This window comes from Rhinoraja longicauda, chromosome 25 (assembly GCF_053455715.1).
Source record: "Rhinoraja longicauda isolate Sanriku21f chromosome 25, sRhiLon1.1, whole genome shotgun sequence".
In the NCBI taxonomy this organism is placed as follows: domain Eukaryota; kingdom Metazoa; phylum Chordata; class Chondrichthyes; order Rajiformes; family Arhynchobatidae; genus Rhinoraja; species Rhinoraja longicauda.
The window spans coordinates 22,968,230-22,990,763 of record NC_135977.1 but is presented as its reverse complement, the minus strand read 5'-3'; the positions used below and the strand labels follow the sequence as shown (position 1 = coordinate 22,990,763).

The following is a 22,534-nucleotide window of genomic DNA, read 5'->3' as shown; positions in this document are numbered from 1 at the left end:
CCAGCACCGCCATTCAATGTGATCATGGCTGATCATTCTCAATCAGTACCCCGTTCCTGCTTTCTCCCCATACCCCCTGACTCCGCTATCCTTAAGAGCGCTATCTAGCTCTCTCTTGAATGTATTCAGAGAATTGGCCTCCACTGCCCTCTGAGGCAGAGAATTCCACAGATTCACAACTCTCTGACTAAAAAAGTTTTTCCTCATCTCTGTTCTAAATGGCCTACCCCTTATTCTTAAACTGTGGCCCCTGGTTCTGGACTCCCCCAACATTGGGAACATGTTTCCTGCCTCTAACATGTCCAACCCCTTAATAATCTTAATAATCTTATACGTTTCGAAAGGTTATTCACTTTTTAAACTTTAAAAATCACTCTTTAAACTTTATTAAATCCCTTTTCCACTTGCCCTGCCTGTCAGCCGCACCCGCGCAGTAATACCTCCGTGTTCGACGTCACAATGGGAACCCAACGTGTTCCCACCTGCGCAGTTGGGGCCTGCTGATCTAATACTTACATAAGATGGCCGCCGGATCCGCGAGTGCGGTCAAAGCGCGCTGGTTGTCCGCAGGGGCTTCTTCCCGCTCAAAGCGACGGCCATCGCCGTCGAGCTGCAGGAGAGGTTTGCACCCAATGGGTCCACGGGTCGCTCTGGACGTCACGATGGTCGCTCGTGGCTGGGGTGAGTGGCTCCCTCTCCCCCCTTGCCCGCCCCCGGCCCCGGGGAGAATCCCCGGCCGGCAACGGATCCACGGGTCGTCAGTTGGGGGAGGGTTTCCGGACCCGCAGGAGAGGTTTGGATGGAGGTTTGCCGGGCCCGCACTAGAGGTTTGGACCCAAAGGGGGTTGCCGGGCCCACAGGAGAGGTTTGGACCCAACAGGCCCACCCCTGTCTAGTAAACTCTAATTTCCACATTAGCCGAACGTCTTGATTGTTTAAATTTGTATTTTGAGCTTCATGAAATCATTATTACCTGCAGTACTGCATTATTAGCTTGGAGTCCACATTTGGATTCTGCACCAAAATAAGGACACATTCTTTTTTCTGTGCGAGATTGTCCCGAAATGTTGAATGGACCAAGATCTAGAAAGAACAGAAATTATGTAATTGAGGTGGCATTTGCATTGTCACTAAAGAGTGATGAAAAAAATGTCTGAAACTGCAGCATGTAATTCAATTTCAAAGGGATATTTATACCACCAACACGGAAAAATGTAATAGTCTAAATCTTGACTTACAGCTCAAGGGCAGTCAGAGACAATGAGACTACCATTATCAGGTGTATATGGACATTCAGCAGTGGAATCCCTTATTCCTAATGTTTTGTTATTTTGAAAATGTTTTACTTTGTTCCTTAAACTATGGACAACACTGACAATTGTGTTGTACCCCATTCTTCACTTCCCTGAGGGGGTGTTGCTAGGCAATTTGTTGGTAGGTCTGCAGTTCTAGGATTTGAATACAAGTTGCGAGTTTGAATAACGATCTGATTAAACGAAAGATGATAATGATAATAATAACAACTGAAAAAGTTGTTTTCCTTTCCTAAAAATGGATACCTAATTTCACTCTCGAACGTCCATGTTCTAATTTCAAGATTCTGCTACTGGTTTTAGATTCCTCAATTAGAGGAAATAGGGCTACGGCTTCGGGTCCAAGACCCTCCAAGTTTTGATGAAGCGCCTTCAATCTGAAGTATTAACATCTCTCCACAGATGTGTGTTCGAACATTTGATTTTTATTTCAGATTCCCAGAATCTACTGTTTATTTTTGATTTTCAATCAATGGAAACAGATGCATTGATTCAGAAATAAACTATTGATAACACACCAAACTCTGGTACTCAGTATCTCAAATAATACTTCATGAGATTTATTGCCCAAAATGAAAACATTCCAAAATGGATTAGTAGTGTATAAACAATTCAGTCAAAAGTCACATGGTTATTCTAATTTTCTTAAACGTTAATATTTTAGTAGACGTTTTTAATATCTTTCTGCCTCTGTATATGAACCGCTACAAAAAATTAACAAATTATTCTAGGTTATTAGGAGCAGCATGGCGGCGCAGCAGTACAGTTGCTGCCTGACAGCACCAGAGACCCGGGTTCGATCCCGACTATGGGTGCTGTCTATACGGAGTTTGTACGTTCTTCCCGTGACTGCATGGGTTTTCCCTGGGTGCCCCAGTTTCCTCCCACACACCAAAAACATACAGGTTTGTAGGTTAATTGGCTTCGGTAAAAATTGTCCCTAGTGTGTAGGGTAGTGCTAGTGTACAGGGATCATTGGTCAGTGTGTACCCGGTGGGCCGAAAGGCTTGTTTCTGCACTGCATCTCAAAACTGAAACGAATCTAAATCTTTCTTGGACCAGAAGTGGACGACATAGGAGGCCACTTGGCCCACTGTGTCCAAGCCGGTTCTCAGACAATTCAATCTGTCTCTTTCTCCAACCTATTTTCCTGTAATCTATTCACTCTCATGTGCCCATCAATTTCTGATTCTTTTGCCATCTACCTCCATTAGAGGTACTTTATAGCAGCCAATTAATCTACCATGCAGAATTCCGAGGGTTCGTGGGATTAAACTAGAGCACCCAGGGAAAATCATGCAGGCACAGAAACAATGTGCTAACTCGTTTAAAAGGTTAATATTCAAGTATTATTTTCATTTCACTACACAGAAGATTAATATCCGAGGTCCCATTGCATCCATACAGCTGCAACTTTAACCTGTGCACCATTGTGCTGCCCTCCAAACATCTGCCAACAAATGAATTCCTTTATCCAAATCATTCATTCAGTGAAAAACTGAGAATCCAGTGCAAATTCATGGGGAATACCATTTGTAATATTCTTCAAATCGGAGAATATTCTTGCACAAAAATTACTGAAAATTAGCAAGTAAGTACAGCAAGAGGTTTGAAGGGCAAAAGGTACAATAACATTTATTGAAGAGAATTTCAGTCAGTTATGTTGCCACGGCTACATGAAGAATTAGAAAAATCCAGTTTCAGTGCAGTGTGCCAAGCTTGTTTTTTTGTTGCCAAGGAAAAAGATTGAGCCTTGATCTGTCATATTTACTTGGCTAATGACATCTTATAGCAACATCATAACCTTAAATCAGTCTGAAGTAGGGTCTCGACCCGAAACGTCACCCATTTCTTCTCTCCAGACATGCTGCCTGACCCGCTGAGTTACTCCAGCATTTTGTGTCTACCTTCATAACCTTAGATGTTAGCTGATTCAATAACTCTCTCTCTATATATATGTTATATATATATAACATTAAAAAATGAGTAATTGGCCAGCTTCATGTATTTGAATTGAGTTGAACATGATTGTAGCGCTCAGCAAAATGATCATGTGGAGAGCTGGAAGCTAACGGTGAAATTGCTTTAAATTTATATTATTAACACTACTATCATGAGGTGATTACACTAAAAATGTCACTTTGAGTCACTTCAATTATTTATAGCAACTTTCATAATTTGAACATGGTAAAACGTCCCAGTAAATGTTATTGTCACTTAAACGTTCATCATTTCGATCAAACATTTGATATTTTACTGAGATACTTACACCAAGTTTACTGAGCTTCAGACTCCACTCTGTATCAACAATCAAGGCACCGAACGTCTGTTTTTGCTCCTCTTCCTGAAGTAAATCAGCCAGTTGAGCACCAACAATAGCAACCGCCTGAAATAGTAAAATCTCAATTGATGAAATAAAAAACAAACTGCATAGCAGTTATTCGGTGTATTACCTACTTCAATTAGGATGTTCAGGATCAGCTCCCATGTCCTAACAGCTGCTCCTCCGGCTACCAAGTATTCCTGGAGCTCCCTGAAAATGCATCTCAGTGTTTCTCAATCTGAACCCTGACTGATCCAAGGACCTGACAAGTTTGCATCACTGGCAATAAATCTGCATTCTGACTAAACCGGAGCAAAATCACACAAAAATCAGATTCTGCTTTACAGAAAAAATAAATGGTCTGTATAATTTTTATTTGAAGTAGAGCATGTTATCAGTAGCAGCCTTTACTAAGCCTTTAGTAAGTTGCCACATTAGAGATTATTAAACAGAATTAGAACAAATGGTAGTTGGGGTAATACTCTTGCTTTGAGGGATCAGCGGGTTCTTTAAAAAGTCAAATACTCAAGGGCATAGTTTTAAGGTCAGAGGGACAAAGCTTAAAGTAAAGGTGAAGGGAATTTTTTTTTTTTAAACACAGAAGGTGGTGAGTGCCTGAAACGCTCTGTCAGGGTTGGTGGTTGAGGCAGATACGATAGTGGCATTTGAGAAGTTTTTGAATGGGCATGTGGATAGGCAATACTGTAAATGGAGGGATATGGATTACTCGCAGGTAGATAGCATCATGTTCAGCATGGAAATTGTGGGCCGAAGGGCCTATTCTTGTGCTGTACTGTTATACGTTCGAGAATCATTGGTTAATGAATGGAAAGCAGTTAGAATAAATGGCATTTTCACTTTGGGATCCAATGAGACAAATATAATTTTTTCAGAGCCTGACAGGATATATTCAGAATTAATGTTTCCCGTGGCTGAGGCGTGTACAACCAGGGATCAGAGTTATTCAGCACAGAGATGAAAAATCTCTTCGAGGGTAGTAAAGCTTTGGAAATCCCTACTCACAGTTGATATGATGATTCAGTATACTCAAGGTGGCTATCAACAGACATTTAGAAATTAAGGGAATCAAGGAATACGAGATAGTGGTGCCAAAACAAAAGATTAGACATGATCTTATTGAACAGCAGAGAAGGCAAACGGCTTACTCCTGCTTCCTATACCTTATGCTGTTTTGTTCTACATCTGGAAGTTGATAAATGCTTGGATAGCAATAAAACATGATTTAAGAATTTATCACAAGCTGTCACACGTACCAGAATTTTCTTATAATTTTGCCATGCATCGTTGATAATATTCCAAAGCTTCTCAAACACAATCTGCTTTGACAATAATATGCAATAACCCAAGGCTAAATCAGTGTCAACCACACGACAGTTGAACAGCTGAAAAATAAAAATCACAAGCTTTAATGCAAAAACACAACCTGAAGAAAAATGACAAAGGCACAAAATTATCCAACTGGCTAAAGACGTAAAAAGAATCAGTAAACTGGGTTCTGAAAAATGACAAGCTATGATTCTTTAAAATCAAAATAATTAATAACTTGCATCAGAAATGAATGCATGTGATTAACAATCCAAGCCTATATTTGTTTTTAAGAGGGATAATTCAAACAAGACCAGCTTGTTCTTTCGAGTATAATAACATTCTTCTTTCACAGACAATTCTTCTGCATTCCTTCAATTAACATGAAAGAACTGAACGAGAGACAAGAAATGTCAGAGACGAGACATTCATCTGAGCTATACTAATGGAGAGCCACAAATTATCCTCAGTGGCAGCCAGCACCCTTCCAATTTTTGTACAAGGCTGATATCTCAGCATCTAAAAAGACTTCCAATAATAATCAGGGCGAGGAACACCCTTTTATTTATTGACATTTTAGCTCAGATTGATTTGTACAAATAGCTTTTGGGCAAGCCGCAAAAGGAAAGTTTCCAATTTCAATGATTAACTTATATCAATTAACATACTGCGTACAGCACCCTTTTCCTCTGCAGAACTTTCTTCTGTCATCTCTTAACTGAAATGTGGAAAAGCTCAGGGACCTGATAACATCCCCCCAGAATTCCTGAAACACTGCGGTCCTAAATGCCTGGTCTGGCTCCTTGAGTTTTACTCCTCTTGCCTCATTGGTCAGTCCATTCCGAAGATCTGGCGGAAAGCCACCGTCATTGCGCTACCAAAACCAAACGAGCCTGCGGAAGACCCAAGGAACTATCGGCCCATCTCACTCCTCTGTGTCCCGTACAAGCTCCTCGAATGGCTTCTCCTGGCCCGGCTCGTTCCAATCGTTGACCCTCAACCACCCGCTGAACAAGCCGGATTTCGGCGTGGACGCTGCACCACCCACCAAATAGACAAGCTGACCAATGACATCGAATGCCGATTTCAAGCCATTAGCACGGGGCCCTCGAAAGCGCGGGGCCCGTAGCAAATGCTACTTTTACTACTATGATAATCCTGCCCTGCTCCTGACAGTGGTCTCATTTGGGAAGAATTTTCCAAGATACTGACTGCTGATAGCACTTACCCAACATTCAGACCAGGACTTCCAAAATCCAATGTCCTATCTATGTTGGGATAACTTACTTTGTATAGAAAAACTCTTAACATTAGTATTTTCAACTGTTTGTGGAAAGGGGAACTTGATCCGGCTGTATATATATGATATGATATGATATGATGATGATGTGAAAGCACAAAGGAGCAAAAAGGGAGAGGAACAACAAAGAGTTGTTACACATATGGCCCCACATACAGCTGGAAATGCACTGACCGGTCGGTCTCCATAGAAAACAAATTAAATACTTGCCAGCATTCTCCACTGATTTTTGAAATTATTGTGGAATGCCTGGTTCAACTTTACCTTGTGCAGCAATGCTTGAGAATTCTTCTGGACAATGGAAAGGGCTATGTTTCCAATATCAATGACATGATCCTTTACTTCCTTTAAGCCTTGTCCCTCAAAAAGCTACAAGAGAAAAAAAAGTAATGAATCTCTTACATAATGAGTTACCAGCTTAGTATTCCAAAAAAGATAATAGGGAGGGGGGAGGGAGTTCAGCTCAAAGGATCCATGGCTTGTTCCCAGAGGGGCAAATGCCATTAGTTCCAATCCTTTTTCCTTATTTCCTTGCAATATTCTCCCTCGTACAAACATGCCCATCAACTTCCCTTTGATTCATTTGCCAATAACTTCCACTAATATTTATTTAGAGTGCACATTTAACACATCAGCGTATCACTGGGATGCAGGAGAAAACAGCCGCGGGTAGGACATGCAGCACTCCGGTCATATCCAAAATCAGGTCGTAGAGTTTTGAGGCAGCAATAATCACAGCTACACCACTGCACCACACAATTCAAAAGATTACCCGACTAATTTTGTCCCATAATTTCAGAGCACGGTGTGAAGTTGGATAAAATACAATTTCAAAAACTAGTAAACAATTCTCAGAAAGCTATCATAAAAAATATTAGGTAGTTTCCCTTGGCAACTGTTCCCCATGAGTAACCATGATTATACCGAGCTCTTGCCAACAATCATAGATTTCCAGACCTGAATATTACAATTGTGAAGTCAGGTATTAAATATGTTTATCGATCAGGTAGCCCATTTTCTGACAAATAGTTTGACCTGAAACAAAATTTTCCTTTCACTCTACAATGATTTTAATAGAATAGAGTCCAAGTTTACCTCTCCAATAGAATTATCAGGCAGCGATCACTCTCATAACTACTTTTCCCCTTCAAATAATTCTGCAGTTGGGAGCAATTTTCTTCTTTTTGCTGGAATTGTGTATTGTGAAAAGCAGTGAAAGTAGAATATTTTGTGAAGCGGAGTATAGAAACTATTAATTAATAGACATAAAATTACATCAGACTTGGAAAATATGAGTTGATACGATCACAAATGAATTTTGTGCCGTAGTTGCAGCAACACTAGGGATAATCCTACACACTAGGGATAATTTTACAACTTACCGAAGCCAATTAAGCTACAAACCTATACATCTTTTGAGTGTGGGAAGAAACCGGGGCACCCGGAGAAAACCCATGCAGTCACAGGGAGAACGCACAAACTCCACATAGACAGCACTCATATTCAATATCGAACCTGGGTCTCTGGCGCTGCAAGGCAGCAACTATTGCTGCGCCACTGTGCCTCCCCACAGAACAAATAGAACAAACCGCCAATGCTCTAAACCTACCTTTTTACTCAGCTCAGAATTCATAGTGTTTGAAATTAAATGTTGATGACAGATTCCAAAAGAGTTGATGGTCAGCTGTAGAGATAGTTGTAATTGGCTGTATTCTTGCAAATTCTGTAATAGGTTGGTCATGGGTGTATAAATCGGCTTCAAAGGGTTCTGACCTGCATTTAAAAATCAATGATTTTTTTTTAAAGATCTGTACGTGTATAAACCATATAGTAAAATAGTTTGGGGAAAAAACCCAGGATTATTTGCTTGTGCCTTGTTATGGAGTTCACATTTTCAATACTGACTTAAAAAACTGTATAGCTGGTAAATTTGCTATTTTCTCTATCAGTGATACACCATCACATCAAGTTTTTTCTATATGGCAAGCTGACCTAAAAATAGACATGAGCTTAATTCATTCAAACTCAAACATTAAGTATAAATGCATTGCTGGCTGAATGCCGAATCATATTCCAGGAGCCCAGGAATAGATAAATGATCAGAGAATCATGTTTAGACCAAGCTATCAGGCCATAATTGTAGATAGACACAAAAAACTGGAGTAACTCAGTTTCTGAAGAAGGGTCTTGACCCCAAAAAGTCACCCATTCCTTCTCTCCAGAGATGCTGCCTGTCCCGCTGAGTTACTCCAGCTTTTTATGTCTATCTTCAGTTTAAACCATCATCTGCAGTTCCTTCCTACACAGGCCATAATTGTAGCCAGTTTCACAAAAGGAAGAATCCATCCATGATAAATAAATGGGGCAGAGTAGTTTCACCCTAGGAAGTCATAGGGAAGTTATCACCAAGGTACTTCTTGAATGTCCCAGATGCTAAAAAACTGCTCTCTGAATCATAGTGTGGATTCTGCCCATCTGAAAAGGTACAGTGGACATGATCTTCCCTACACACTGTAGAGTCATACAGCACAGAAACAGGCCCTTCAGCCCAACTTGCCCAGGCTGACTACAGTGTCACATCCATGTTAATTAAGCCCAGCTGCCCAGTTTGGTTCATACACCTCTAAATCATTCTTTTCCATCTATCTGTCTAAATATCTGTAAATTCTAAGAAAACCACAGGAAGTAACAAGCATTGTACATGAGCTTGATAAATCTCACAAAACCTCAACTCCATAAATAGAGAGGGGCAGTCGAAAATTCTCATTTATTCAGTTGCCCAAAGAAATTTACATCCATCTTATACTTGTTTCACGACAGCGTGCAAACCATGATTCTAACCAATGGGGCCATAACAGAGATTATCGCAATGAAGTCTGGTGTTAAACAACCTTGCATCATTACTCTGACACATTCTTGAATTTTTCTCACCACTATACTGCACCGTACCTCCGACAAACTTCTCAAGGGAATTTGAAGAAGGGTTCCAACCAGAATGGTCACTGTCCATTCCCTCCATGGATGGCGCCTGACCTGCTCAGATTTTCTAATACTTTGTGTTTTGCTCAAGATTTCAGCACCTGCAGTTTCTTGTCTCAAGGGAGTCGACTGCAGAACTAATGGAAAATAGTTCAACTTACAGTGACTACATGCCAGAAACAACGCTAACCAAACATCAGTCGTCAAGCTGTAGTAGGCTGACGATGCTTGCACTTGCAGTTTCAATCAGACCTCTTCAATATCAATGCATTCACTGAAGCATATAGAGGAGGGACCTTACAGTCATTACATTACTTGTAAGACAAAGGGCCTGACTAATCTTCTGGGATTTTTTGAGGATATAACATATGAAATGGACAAGGGAGAGCCAGTGAATGTACCTGGACTTTCAGAAAGCTTTTGATAAGGTCCCACTACAGGATATTATTGGGCAAAATTAGAGCAAATTATTGGGGGTAGGGTATTGGCATGGATAGAAAATTGGTTGGCAGACAGGAAACAAAGAGTAGGGATTAACGGGTCCCTTTCAGAATGGCAGGCAGTGACTAGTGGGGTGCCACAAGGCTCAGTGCTGGGACCACAGCTATTTACAAAACAAAAAAGATTTAGATGAAGGAAATAAAAGTAACATTAGCGAATTTGCAGATGACACAAAGCTGGGTGGCAGTGTAAACTGTGAAGAGGATGCTATGAGGATGCAGGGTGATTTGGACAGGTTGGGTGAGTGGGTAGATGCATGGCAGATGCAGTATAATGTGAGGTTACCCACAATGGTGGCAAAAAACAGAAAGGCAGATATTATTGAATGGTGTCAGGTTAGGAAAAGGGGAAGTACAATGAGACCTGGGTGTCCTTGTACATTAGTCACTGAAAGTAAGCATACAGGTACAGCAGCAGTGAAGAAAGCTAATGGCATGTTGGCCTTCATAACGAGAGGAGTCGAGTATAGGAGCGAAGAGGTCCTTCTGCAGTTCTACAGGGCCTTGGTGAGACCACACCTGGAGTATTGTGTGCAGTTTTGGTCTCCTAATTTGAGGAAGGACGTTCTTGTAATTGAGGGAGTGCAGCATAGGTTCACAAGGTTAATTCCCGGGATGATGGGACTGTCGTATGATGAAAGAATGGAGCGACTGGAATGTCACTGGAATGATGTCACTGGAATTTAGAAACATATAAAATTATTAAGGGATTGGACACGCAAGATGCAGGAAAAATGTTCCCGATGTTGGGGGAGTCCAGGACTAGGGGCCACAGTTTAAGAATAAGGGGTAGGCCATTTAGAACTGAGATGAGGAAAAACATTTTAACCCAGAGAGTTGTGAATTTGTGGAATTCTCTGCCTCAGAAGGCAGTGGAGGCCGATTCACTGGCTGCATTCAAAAGAGTGTTGGATAGGGCTCTTAGGGCTAGTGTAATCAAGGGATATGCAGAGAAGGCAGGAACGGGGTACTGATTGTGGATGATCAGCCCTATTACATTGAATGGCGGTGCTGGCTCGAACGGCCTACTCCTGCATCTATTGTCCATCTATGTATCTATCATTTCCTCTCAATCCCATTCTCCTGCCTTCTCCCCATAATCCCTGACACCTTTACAAATCCAGAATCTGTCAATCTCTGCTTTAAAAATATCCAATGACTTGGTCTCCACAGCCTTCTGTGGCAATGAATTGCACAGATTCACCACCCTCATAGCTCACAGCACAAAACACAGACCTTTTCTCATATTTGGGTGCTATTTCTCAGTGACATCACCCTCATTGAATCATCACTGTCTTCATTTAATTGAGGACGTCTGCTTGAAGATCAATACTTCAGACACAGCACAAAAATCATGGTTTACTGGGTAACAATAATTTGTCTTCCTCGAAACCTCCAAGACCCGAACTATCGATTCTTCGCACGAGATATCACGAGAAGGATCCCGACCCGAATCGTCACCTGTCCATGTTCTCCAGAGATGCGGCCTGAACCACTGAGTTACTCCATTACTTTGGTGTTTTTTTTAGTAAACCAGCATCTGCAGTTCCTTGTGTTTCTAAGATATCAACGCTGTTTCTGCAAACCAAGATTAGTACCCTCACCCAGCAAACATCTTAAGCAGTGAAGTCCTAATCATACTCAGTTGGCTAGGTTGGGCAGGACACAACATTCGTAGTCATGACACTAAATTTCCAAAAGTGACACTCTTCCCCAAGCTCTGTCACAGAAAAAGATTCCTCAGGTGGGCAGAGGAAGAGTTTCACAAGGTGGACAGCAAAAAACATTCAAAGTAATACTCAAAGACTCCTTGAAGAAAAAAAAACATATCCACTTAGAATGCAATATCCTCATCTTCATCTTAGGAAGACCTAGCCCATAACCACTCAAAGTGTAAAAGGGATGTTCAGGATGGTATTTGGACACAAGTCTCTCCATTGGTAACCATGCATAAATAACAGCAGGATTTCCACCAGTGAGGCACCTCACTGCCCATCTGTAGAAGAGTCTACAGGTCCCACATTGGGGTCTGGTTGAAACAAAGAACTAATAAGCTGCATGAAGACCCACTTACCCATTTAGTGTCTGTTTGAACCCGATCGATAGCAATTTAGGTAAAATATCTACAGGAGAAAAGCTCTCATGGAACACGACTTTAAAAGTACAACAGAGGAAAGAATAATACATTCTAAAATCCCTCAGAAGATTGAGATTTACTTATTTTGTAAATTACTCTTGCATGGCAAATTAATACTAATGATAAGATAAGGTTATAATAATTTTTTTGTCAAGAGGGGAAATTTCACCTCAACAATCTGCATTGGATCTGAACTCATGCCGAAACCACCCACACTGTTCCTTTAGTTGCATTTTGCGCAATTAACAATTTTGAATATTTGATAAGCGTACGTAAATGTCATCTATGCAAATACCTTCCATATCCGGGCTCATCGGCAAGCACAAGCAATCCAATGGATGCAGCTTTACATCTAGATAAAACAAAAATGTGTTTTAAAAATTGTGTCAAACAAGTTAATTATCCGGACTGTAAATTAAATTGCCTTCAATTCATTTTCTTGACTGCTAAAGCACAGGTAAAGTACAGGTCTGAAGAAGGGTCTTGACCCGAAACATCACCTATTCCTTTTCTTCAGAGATGCTGCGGTTCTCCAGCTTTTTGTGTTTAAACAGGTAATCAACCATTTATTGTTCCACTTTGATTGAATAAAACCTAATGCAAGAGTTGCTAGGCACCAACAGTGTTGCAAATTCGCTTGACATATGGTGCATAACAGTACATCATTCTTCTTGCCAATGTATTTAATTTATGCCCAATAGCAATCTAGATGCTATTGCAAGCACCATTGATCTTTAAATACATATAAAGATAGGGAGGGTTTAAATGAGTAAGATCTAAACCCACACAACAGTACCTCCAGGTCCAAATAAAGCTTACATTTGCAGAATGTTTAATGCAGATAACATATCATTTGTTGGTCCAATTTTAATTGAATACTAAATAGTAGTTTGCAGTTATTCAGATTACTGCAGAGATTATCAATGAGTAGATTCTCAGGCCTAATGCGGTTATTAATTGAATTTCATCCACAAGCACTTCTCCACCCGAAACTAAATGTACCCCTCAAGCAGTTTTGATCATGAAAACAGGATGTTTCGCTGATAATTTAAAACTTACCTGGGTACCATATCAGTTTTTGTTAGAAATCAGTATATAGGAAAAGTTCTTCATGTATTGTAATGGAATTGGTTTATAAATTTTCATAATATTTCAAATAATTTGCCACAGGCAATGATGGTCCAATTCTATCATTGAGTCAGTCCTCACCTTCTCCACCATAGTCTGGTTTGGCTCAGCCACCAAGCACGACATCCGAAGGCTGCAACGGATCGTTCGATCAGCTGAGAAGGTTGTTGGCTGCAACCTTCTCCCCCCATTGATGAACTGTACACTGCAAGGGCCAGGAAGCGAGCAGGCAAGATCACCCCTCTCACCCTGGCCACAAAATCTTTGAAGCATTTCCCTCTGGAAGGCATCTCCGGACTGTCAAAGCAGCCACAGCCAGACATAAAAACAGCTTTTTTTCCCACGAGTAGTAGTTCTACTCAATAACCAAAGTCTGTAGTCTCTTTTTTGCTCTGGTTTATTTTCACCCACATGTTTAGACTGTAATGTGTATCCTTATTGTTTTGATGTGGTTATGCTTTATTCTTAATTGTTAACTGTATGTTTGTGTTGTCATTCTGTGAGCGGAGCACCAAGGCACATTCCTTGTATATGCACATACTTGGCCAATAAACTTATTCATTGATTCATTCAAATCCAAGGGAAAATTTGCAAACCACATAGCCTGTGCAAGTTTAATACAAGTCCCACACACCTGATTGTCCTGTCACCTTTCTGTCCTAAAATCTGATCTGTTACTACAGTATTAATATCGTTAGGAAGCAAACTGATGTTAAATATCCCTGTTGTTCTCAGCAAGCCTTACATAAATGGTGCATTGTGGAATGAAATAATGCAAATTTCCATTTTCTGTCTTACAACACAAATCCTCACATAATACATCGAATTTGATTCTGTGGTAGCTGGGCAAATCACAATGCTCGCTGATAATTAACCTTGTCCCTCCAGAATTCAGCTGAAAATAGTTATGTCTGCTGTTGCTGAAAGTAAGAGATAACAGTGACAAGCCAAGAACAATATAGCTTCTGCAACCCAAGGAATCAACTGTGGAATCCCTCAATGAATGAGACTGAGGTTTTGATGAATTGCAGAAGGAACAGTATATTAATACAGCTAAATTCATCAAATTAGATTATATACTTAGCAAATATCGAGGCAGGAACAAGGGAAAAAGCCAGATAAATAACAAATGTATTTAAAAAATCACTTAAATGTAATTTGCATCTGTAATTTGCCAAGAGTCAGTACCAGAAAGGTCAATTGTCTCTAATTCACAATTATTATTTCCTAACAGAGGACTAGTGCTTAAACCAAGACTCAATTCTGTGGCAAATTTATTCCTCATCTACCATACCAAGTGATATTTAATGTCGAAGATAGACACAAAATGCTGGAGGAACTCAGCGGGACAGGCAGCATCTCTGGCGAGGAATGGGTATGTTTTGGGTCAAGACCCTTCTTCAGATTTAATGTCTGTCACTTATAAGGCAGAATTTGAAAGACTGTATTCCTGCAACAGCAGAATGGTACAACTGGACACTTGTTTTTAGATTTTATCCATAATCTGTTTGGGTTTGACAAGGATATTGATGTCCCTGCTAATGATGGTGCTGAGAACCAGAGAATCATAGTCTCAAAATTAAGACTTGGCAGTCAAAGACTGAGAGAAGACATTTCTTCACTGAGAGTGGTGAAAACTAGGAATTCTTCACACAAGAGGGCTGTGGATACATTGTGGTATTGTTAGTGGTAATGGTTTATTATTATCACGTGTGTCGAGAAACAGTGAAAAAAATATTATGCGCGCATTCCTGGTAAATCATCCATACATGAATACAATTAAACCATGCAGAATACAGTGCACATCCAGGGAGAAGGTGCAGATAAATGAAAAAGTTCAAGTGCTGCAACAAGGTAGATTGGGAGAAATTAGGGATTTATAAGAGATCAGGAACTGAAATTAATATAGTTTCAGGTATTAAAAGAATAAAGGAAAATGGGAAAGTGGAGCCGTGACAAAAGACTTAAGAAAAATGGAGTAAAGGATCCATACAGTCTACTCATGCTGGTATTACTTAAGTCCTTATGCTCCTCACTGGAAGTTGCTATCATATTTGAAATGAAGTAATGGCGCAACAAAATTTCCAGTAAAAACAAATTTGTTAAATAAAAGCATCAAGCATAAATGGTAATCTGCGACAACTGATATACCTGAAGAAAATGGCACAAAGGCATTTGTGATTTCATACATTACAGGCATTATTGATACGTGATCAAGCACAATGCCATCCTCTGTGAAGAAATCTTCAAAGGTCCAAGTATTGTACGGATCTTTGTCAGTTTCCAAAGATGACACCTTGAAAATTAGAAATATCCTGGTTATTAACTTAACAAATTAAATCAAATTAAAAAAGATACCCAATTATTCAGCAATGTCTCTTAAAAATCTTAAGAATATATTGATACAATTTATGATTCCAACCATATCCCCAAAAAGCATGTTGGAAGTTTGTGGTAATTTATCGAGAGAAAATTGTATGATCAGTGGCTTAAATTTCAATTTAACAGACCAGAACATAAGAAGGCTCATTAATTACAACAAAATAAATAAAATAGAAGTACATTCTTGAAATTTCAAATAAATAAAACAATTCTTGGAAGAATTCGGCAGATTTGGCTGCAACTATGCAATGTCGATGAATCTTTGTCTTTGTCAGAACTAATGAACTCTTCTTTTAAGTCATGAGCAATGTGAAGTTTCCAATGATTTTCAAATATTGTACCATGCATGATTTCTCTTTTAGGGATAAGTTATAATCTATTGAAAGATCCTTATCAGGTAATATGAAAAAAAATAGTCTCTAAAACTTTAATAGGAAAGGTGCCACAGTTCCGAGAGGCCAACCTGTGTTCCAAAACGAAAGAGTGTAAGAAATCCAATACTTAGGCCCAACCGTAGCAATTCGACATACAAATAGAAAGATATTTACAAGAATTAATAGGCACCTACTCCAACAGGAAGTATGTTGTAATGAAAAATGCTCATGATACTTAGCAATTATGTAGGAAATGTCTAACAGATCCTCAACAGAATTGTGTACAGGAAATATGTTTTAGAATTGTGTTGTGCATAAATGAATAAATTTTTCTTCATATTAACGCAAGCATAACTATTTCTAGCTGATATTTACATTAGATCATACATCACGTTGGCCATCTGTACCAATTATTTTAAATTTGTGGTTAGTCATTGTTCATCTTTATGGCATGATGCTTCTAAAGCACTTCATTAGGACAAGTGTATTAGAGCATGAAACCTGAAAGATTTTTTGTCTGACGAGGTGAAGCCATGTCATGTCAGGGAACAATATGCTGCATGTCAGCAACGGTTGATATCATGGAACAAAGAACAGCACAGCACAGCAAAAGGCCCTTTGGCCCACTGGGTATGTCTGTGCCAACAAGATGCCAAGATGAACTAATCTCTGTCCGCACATGATCCAAATCCCTCAATTATCTGCATATCCATGCGCCTATCGTATCTGCCTCCACCACCACCACACCAGGTGTATTAATTGTTGCGAATTCTACGGATTAAAACCCTTTACATTTCATAAAATGTATGAATGTTAGTTAATGTTACAGACATTATAGCTTGTATCTTAACTAAGCATTTCAACAAGAAAAGCTGAGAGTCTTTGTGCTTTTGGTACTGCCATTTAATTTTCATTGAGGAGAAAAGCGAGGATATTTGTATAAAGATTGAAAATATGCATTAGATACAATTTTGTTATTGTAAATAACCCCTTCATAGGAAATTGATTAAAAAATAGTATTTAAACAGCAGTGGTCAAACCTTACTTTAGGTTTAAATCCATAATCATCAAGTAGGCATTGTCTGTACACATCCAGCGCAGCACAAGTGCTTTTACACAATTCTTCACAATCAAGTAAAAGGTCTGTAAAACCAAATGTTAAAATTTTAATTACAGTGCTTCTATAACAGTTAAGTAAAGAAAAGTAAATAGAAGTTGAGTGTTTTGTTATGGTGCAACTTTTTTGATCAAAGATTGATCAATTTTCATGAATATTATGTCTTCAGAAGTGATTGGAATCTAAAATGTCAGGCAAGCTGTTCCATCACAAGGAGAAAAGGAAAATCAGGCCTAGGAAGCCCACGTATGCATTCGCCTAGGGTCATAGAATGGTTACAAAACAGGAGGCAGCCACAACTTCAAGTCCGACCTCACCAATATCTTGTGCGAAAGTTAAAGGCAATCCTCTCCCACATCTTTGAAAATAATTTGTGTCAAATTTCATTTTGTTTTTAAAAAACTTGCTTCCCAACTTCTAGTTCAGCTGAAGAAAATGTATTTCCATTCATTCCTCTGATATAATCTCTGGAAATAATACTCCTGGAGTAACACTGGAATGACACTAATCCTACATCAGTTTATATTGACCTCGAGCCAAATGAAGACTCTGCATTTGACTTTTCCATGCAATGTTTACAACTTCAGAGTAGAAAAGGAGATTTTGTTTCTTCTCTGGGTGAGATTCCCCAAATTTCTTAATGTATTTGCATGTACAAATTCTGAAAATATTTTGCTGAATCCCAAGAATTTATATTAAGATGTGGAGGAGATTTCTAGGAAAATGTCCTCTACGAGATCAACATGTTAATTTTTTTTTTAATATAAAAAAACCTTTAAATAAGGAATTGTTACTATTAAATACATATTCATTACCACCACAAATGGTAAGAAATGTTACTACAAACTAAATCGCGTCATGTCACTGTCATCAAACTGTTTTTCACATTAGTCTCAAAATATAGGGACATTGACCTTACACATTCCAAAAATGAAATAAACTAGCTTTTCAATCCAGAATATCTATTATTATTTGCCCGGTTAGAGTAATAATACAATAAGTTTCCATTCCTGAAATAATTTTAAACAAGCACCAAAAAGATACATAATTTGGGCAGAATCAAGTTTACTCTAAATTCAAAATGAAAACAATATTTTTAACCTTCACACACGAGTGCGAGTTTACATTATGAAAATCAAGCTCAGGAAACACAACAGACAATTACAGTTTAAACATGAAAAATTAGATTATAGTTCGGGTCAAATTCATCTTATTGGTAAGAAATTACCTGTGCTGCAGATGGTGACAGCTTGGCAGGCCAATTCATAAATAACAGCAGGCAAGTTCATTCCAGTTGGAACTATCATAGGAACATTAGCTTCCAACATCTGGCACATTTTCTGTGCCACACGAAACAAGACTTGGCCAGTCTGATTATTTTTGTGATGTTCATAAAGCTCACTAAAATAAAAACAAAATAGTGAGAAAATGGAAATATTTGTACACTTAGTTAGTTAACACTTTTCTAACAAAATCTAACTTTTTAACCAATTCATCATGTAACTAAACCCGACTAAAAAGGTTGTAAATAATATTTTCAGCAATAATCAACAGATTGTGCAAGACATTTTGAAGGACTGAGAAGCATTGATAGTGAAAGGGATTTGCACACCCTTGCACATAAATCACAAAGTTAAATGTGGACACAGCCTTAAGGGCGCACAGTGGCTCAGTTGCTGCCTTACAGTGCCAGAGATCCAAGTTCAATCCCGACTACTGTTTGTACGGAGTTTGCAAGTTCTCCCTGTGACCATGCGGGTTTTCTCCGGGTGTTCTAGTTCCCCCCTACATTGCAAAGATGTGCAGGTTTAGAGGTTAATTGGGTTCTGTAAATTGTCCCTAGGGTGTAGGATAGAACTATTGTACACTTGCTGGTCGGCGCTGACTTGGGGAGGAGGCGGGGAACCTGATTCCACACTGCGTCTCCAAACTAAACAAAAAGTATTGTAAAACAGCAAAATAAAAGTTTCACTTCCATTAAAGAGGGTCATTTTCATTCCACATCTGGAATAACACCTACTGTATTGGTATCCTTCTCCAGGGAAGAATGCATTTGCCTTAAAGGAAAGAATCGTACATTCAAAAAATGACCACAGGAATGTCTGAATGAGGAGAGAATGAGTAAACCAGGCCCACATTCCCTATGTAGACAAAATACTATGGATACAGGAAATGTGCACAACAAGAAGGCAACACAGTGGCACAGCCGTAGAGTTGCTCTCTTACAGCACCCGAGAACCGGGCTCGATCATGACTACGGATGCTGGTTGAATAGAGTTTGTACGTTCTCCCCGCATGGGTTTTTTCCTGGTGTTCCGGGTACCTCCCCCATTCCAAAGTTGTGCCGATTTGTAAGTTAATTGGCTTCTGTAAAAAATTGTCTCTGTGTGTAGGATAGAACTAGTGTACGGGTGATCGCTGGTCAGTTGGACTTGGTGAGTTGAAGGGCCTGCTTCCACGCTGTATCTCTGCACTAAACTAAAAAAAATCCTAATGAAAGATACTAGGCCTGAAAATTTATTGTTTTCTTCGTGACATATGCTTCATGTTCTATATTCCATAAACTTCAGGAGATTGAGGGATGAACACACCATCCTCAAAAGGAATGAGAAAATGGATGCTGGGATGATATTTCCCTTGGCTGGAAGATTTAAAATTTGACCATGGGTTACATGGATTTCAATAAGGCTTTAGACAAGGTCCCGCTTGATAGTCTGGCTCAGAAAGTTAAGACAAGAGATCAGAGGCATGCTGGCCAACTGATCCAAAATTGGCATGATACATGGGATTGGGTATGAGTGGATGAATGGGCGTCGGTAACAAGTGTACTGCAGGGATTGGGCCTTTATTATTTCTAATGTTTTCTATATACATATGTACGACTCGAATGAGAATGTACTCTGATAGGTCAACCTATAGATAACATGCAAATTGGTGGAAGGTGGTTGTCCAAGGATATACATCAACTGAAAAGTTGGGCACAGTGGTGGCATTTCAGTATGGGGCAAGTCAAATTCTGATAGGATGTGGGAGGAGCATTGCATAAAGAGAGATTGTGGGGTGCAAATCCGTAACTTACCGAAAGTGGCGACATAGGTAGGAATGTTGTGAAGTCAGCATTTGGCATGTTTGCCTTCATAGGCCAAGGCACTCAGTACAAGGATTGAGTTGTTATGTTGTAGTTATTTATGTAAAGCATTGGCTAGACTGCACTTGGAGTATCATGTACAGAAGTTCATTGGGATAATACCAGGAGTGGAGAGCTGTCGTTAAAGAGGATATTGGATTAGTTGGGTTTTTTCTCTGGAATGTAGGAGACTGAGTAGTGACTTTATTGAGGTAGATGAAATTTTGAGGGCACAGATACAATAAAAAGTCAGTCTTTTTCCCATCGCAGGGGAGTCTAGAGCCAGTGAGTCTAGAGCTAGTGGTTTAAGCTGAAAGGAGCGAAATGGAATGGGAGATTGGCGATTATCTGAACAAATTGCTAGAAGTGGTAGGACTTTAGGCAGATACAATTACAATGTCTAAACGGGATTTTGACTGGTACTTAGATGGGAAAGGCGCAGGGGGATATGAGCCTACTGCAGTAATTTGGATTAGTGTTGCTAGGCACATGTTCAGTATGGCTGAGGTGAGCCAAAAGGGTCAATTTCTCTGCTATATATTTCAATGAAGCTACAGCTTGTGTTTTGTTTCTATATCCAAGTGAGTGAATGCATCTAAAGGTCCAGCTTATGGATACATTGAACTGAATGTCCCATGCCTGCTACTATTTCCTATGTCCTTCAGGAATTCAACAGAGACCAAGCAATAAATATGGTAAAGTTTTCACATTCCTACCTGCAAATCATTACAGTCTTTTCTATACTTCCATCTTCAAGTAACCTCAGTGCCAATTTAGATACCACATCTTGTTCTGAATTTTGAAACAGGTGGGACAGTTTATAAAGCTTCGTTTCTCCAGGAATCCACACACTGGTGGATGAATCACCATTATGACCCCCATCTTTCCTCGTGTTTGAATTAGTCCAAGTACTTGCATAAACTTGAACTTGTTCATCATACAATTGTAAAAGCATCTTAGGATTCTCGTAATCCTTCAGCGAAATGAATCTCTCAAAATACTTCTGCAAGGCAACAATAATATTTTATTTTTTATATAATAAAATGCATAAATTATACTTTCGTATAATAAGTATGCGTTTGTACAGTGGGTTACAACCCATGATATCTTGTTTCAAATACTTTATCAGATGTTTTCCTCAGGGAATGGGATTCTAAAACAGGAGGGCTTATGGCGAGACGGGAGATCCGAGAGTGATCTTGAGCAACATTTTCACTCAGAGGGCAGTCCCTTTCTGTAATGAGCTGCCAAAAGACGCTATAGGAGTGGATACAATTATGACTTGTAAAAGACATTTGAATAGAAAAGGTTTAAGGGTATGGCCAAATGGAAGCAAATGGGACAAGCCCAACATGCTAACATGTTCGGTGTGGACAAGGTGGGCTAAAGGGTCTGCTTCTGTGCTATACAACTTTATGACTCTGTATAATTTGAAATCCAATGCAGTACTAAGGGAATGCTGCATTGTCAAAGCTGTAGTGATTCCAATAGAACTGTTTATTTGAGTGGATATAAGAGTGCCTATCACACTTTTTAGTGATTTCCCATCCATCAACCAACCGACTATCCTCCATGTTGATGGAACTTGTGCACAAAGCCCTTTCTCTATTCCCGACATTACAATTACCCTCCCAAAATGTCTTGAATCTGATGCACTTCAGAATATCCTGTAGATATCAAAGATCTACCTGAGAACTGCATTTTCCATCTTCTTTGTTTACACACAGTAATTTAATGAACTACAAGAAAGACAAAGAAAACTGTGCAAAATACAGGTCTCTGATTTTGTAAAACAGAGAACTAAAGGGAAACTTGGTAACGTATGTACCCGTGTTTTAGGTGTGCTGATCCAGCATTACTGTGTTGCAAAACGGTACGGTACGGTAGCGCAGCGGTAGAGTTGCTGCTTTACAGCGAATGCAGCGCCGGAGACTCAGGTTCGATCCTGACTACGGGTGCTGCACTGTAAGGAGTTTGTACGTTCTCCCCGTGACCTGCGTGGGTTTTCTCCGAGATCTTCGGTTTCCTCCCACACTCCAAAGACGTACAGGTATGTAGGTTAATTGGCTGGGTAAATGTAAAAATTGTCCCTAGTGGGTGTAGGATAGTGTTAGTGTGCGGGGATCGCTGGGCAGCACGGACTTGGAGGGCCGAAAAGGCCTGTTTCCGGCTGTATATATATGATATGATATGATATGAAAACGTTCACTTTGAGAACCCAACCAAAAGACTCTGCACGATAGTCATGGACAGTAAAAATAAACATCTTTCCATTTGGCCCATATTATAGTTAATTTCAATTTTGGATTAGTCTCAAATTCACTCAAAGCAGCTCAAACTTTAGCGGTATTTTTAAATTTCTTCCAGTGGAAGTTAACTTGTGTTTGCTAAGTAAGATTTGCTTAATTCTAGTCATCGAGCTATACAGCACAGAACAGTTTTGTTTGAAAAGCTAATTTTGAATTTGGTAAGTATGCTATTATTTCTTCAATATTTGAAGTGATATAAATATGAAGTGTGTATTCAAT

General features: G+C 39.4%; 1 protein-coding gene across 4 annotated transcripts in view; it reads right to left on the bottom strand.

Annotated features, from left to right (window-relative positions):
* The window catches only part of kntc1 (kinetochore associated 1), a 110,763-nt gene that overhangs the window by 44,518 nt on the left and 43,711 nt on the right, over nucleotides 1–22,534 (bottom strand). For all 4 annotated transcript variants that reach the window (XM_078421676.1, XM_078421675.1, XM_078421677.1 and 1 more), the window contains exons 34-43: nucleotides 20,723–21,009; nucleotides 18,108–18,280; nucleotides 16,808–16,905; nucleotides 15,158–15,302; nucleotides 12,174–12,230; nucleotides 7,872–8,035; nucleotides 6,527–6,631; nucleotides 4,911–5,039; nucleotides 3,583–3,699; nucleotides 974–1,083 (exon numbers count right to left, since the gene is read on the bottom strand). In XM_078421676.1, coding sequence (XP_078277802.1) covers nucleotides 974–1,083; nucleotides 3,583–3,699; nucleotides 4,911–5,039; nucleotides 6,527–6,631; nucleotides 7,872–8,035; nucleotides 12,174–12,230; nucleotides 15,158–15,302; nucleotides 16,808–16,905; nucleotides 18,108–18,280; nucleotides 20,723–21,009 — 1,385 coding nt within the window. The remainder of the gene's footprint in view (nucleotides 1–973; nucleotides 1,084–3,582; nucleotides 3,700–4,910; nucleotides 5,040–6,526; nucleotides 6,632–7,871; nucleotides 8,036–12,173; nucleotides 12,231–15,157; nucleotides 15,303–16,807; nucleotides 16,906–18,107; nucleotides 18,281–20,722; nucleotides 21,010–22,534) is intronic.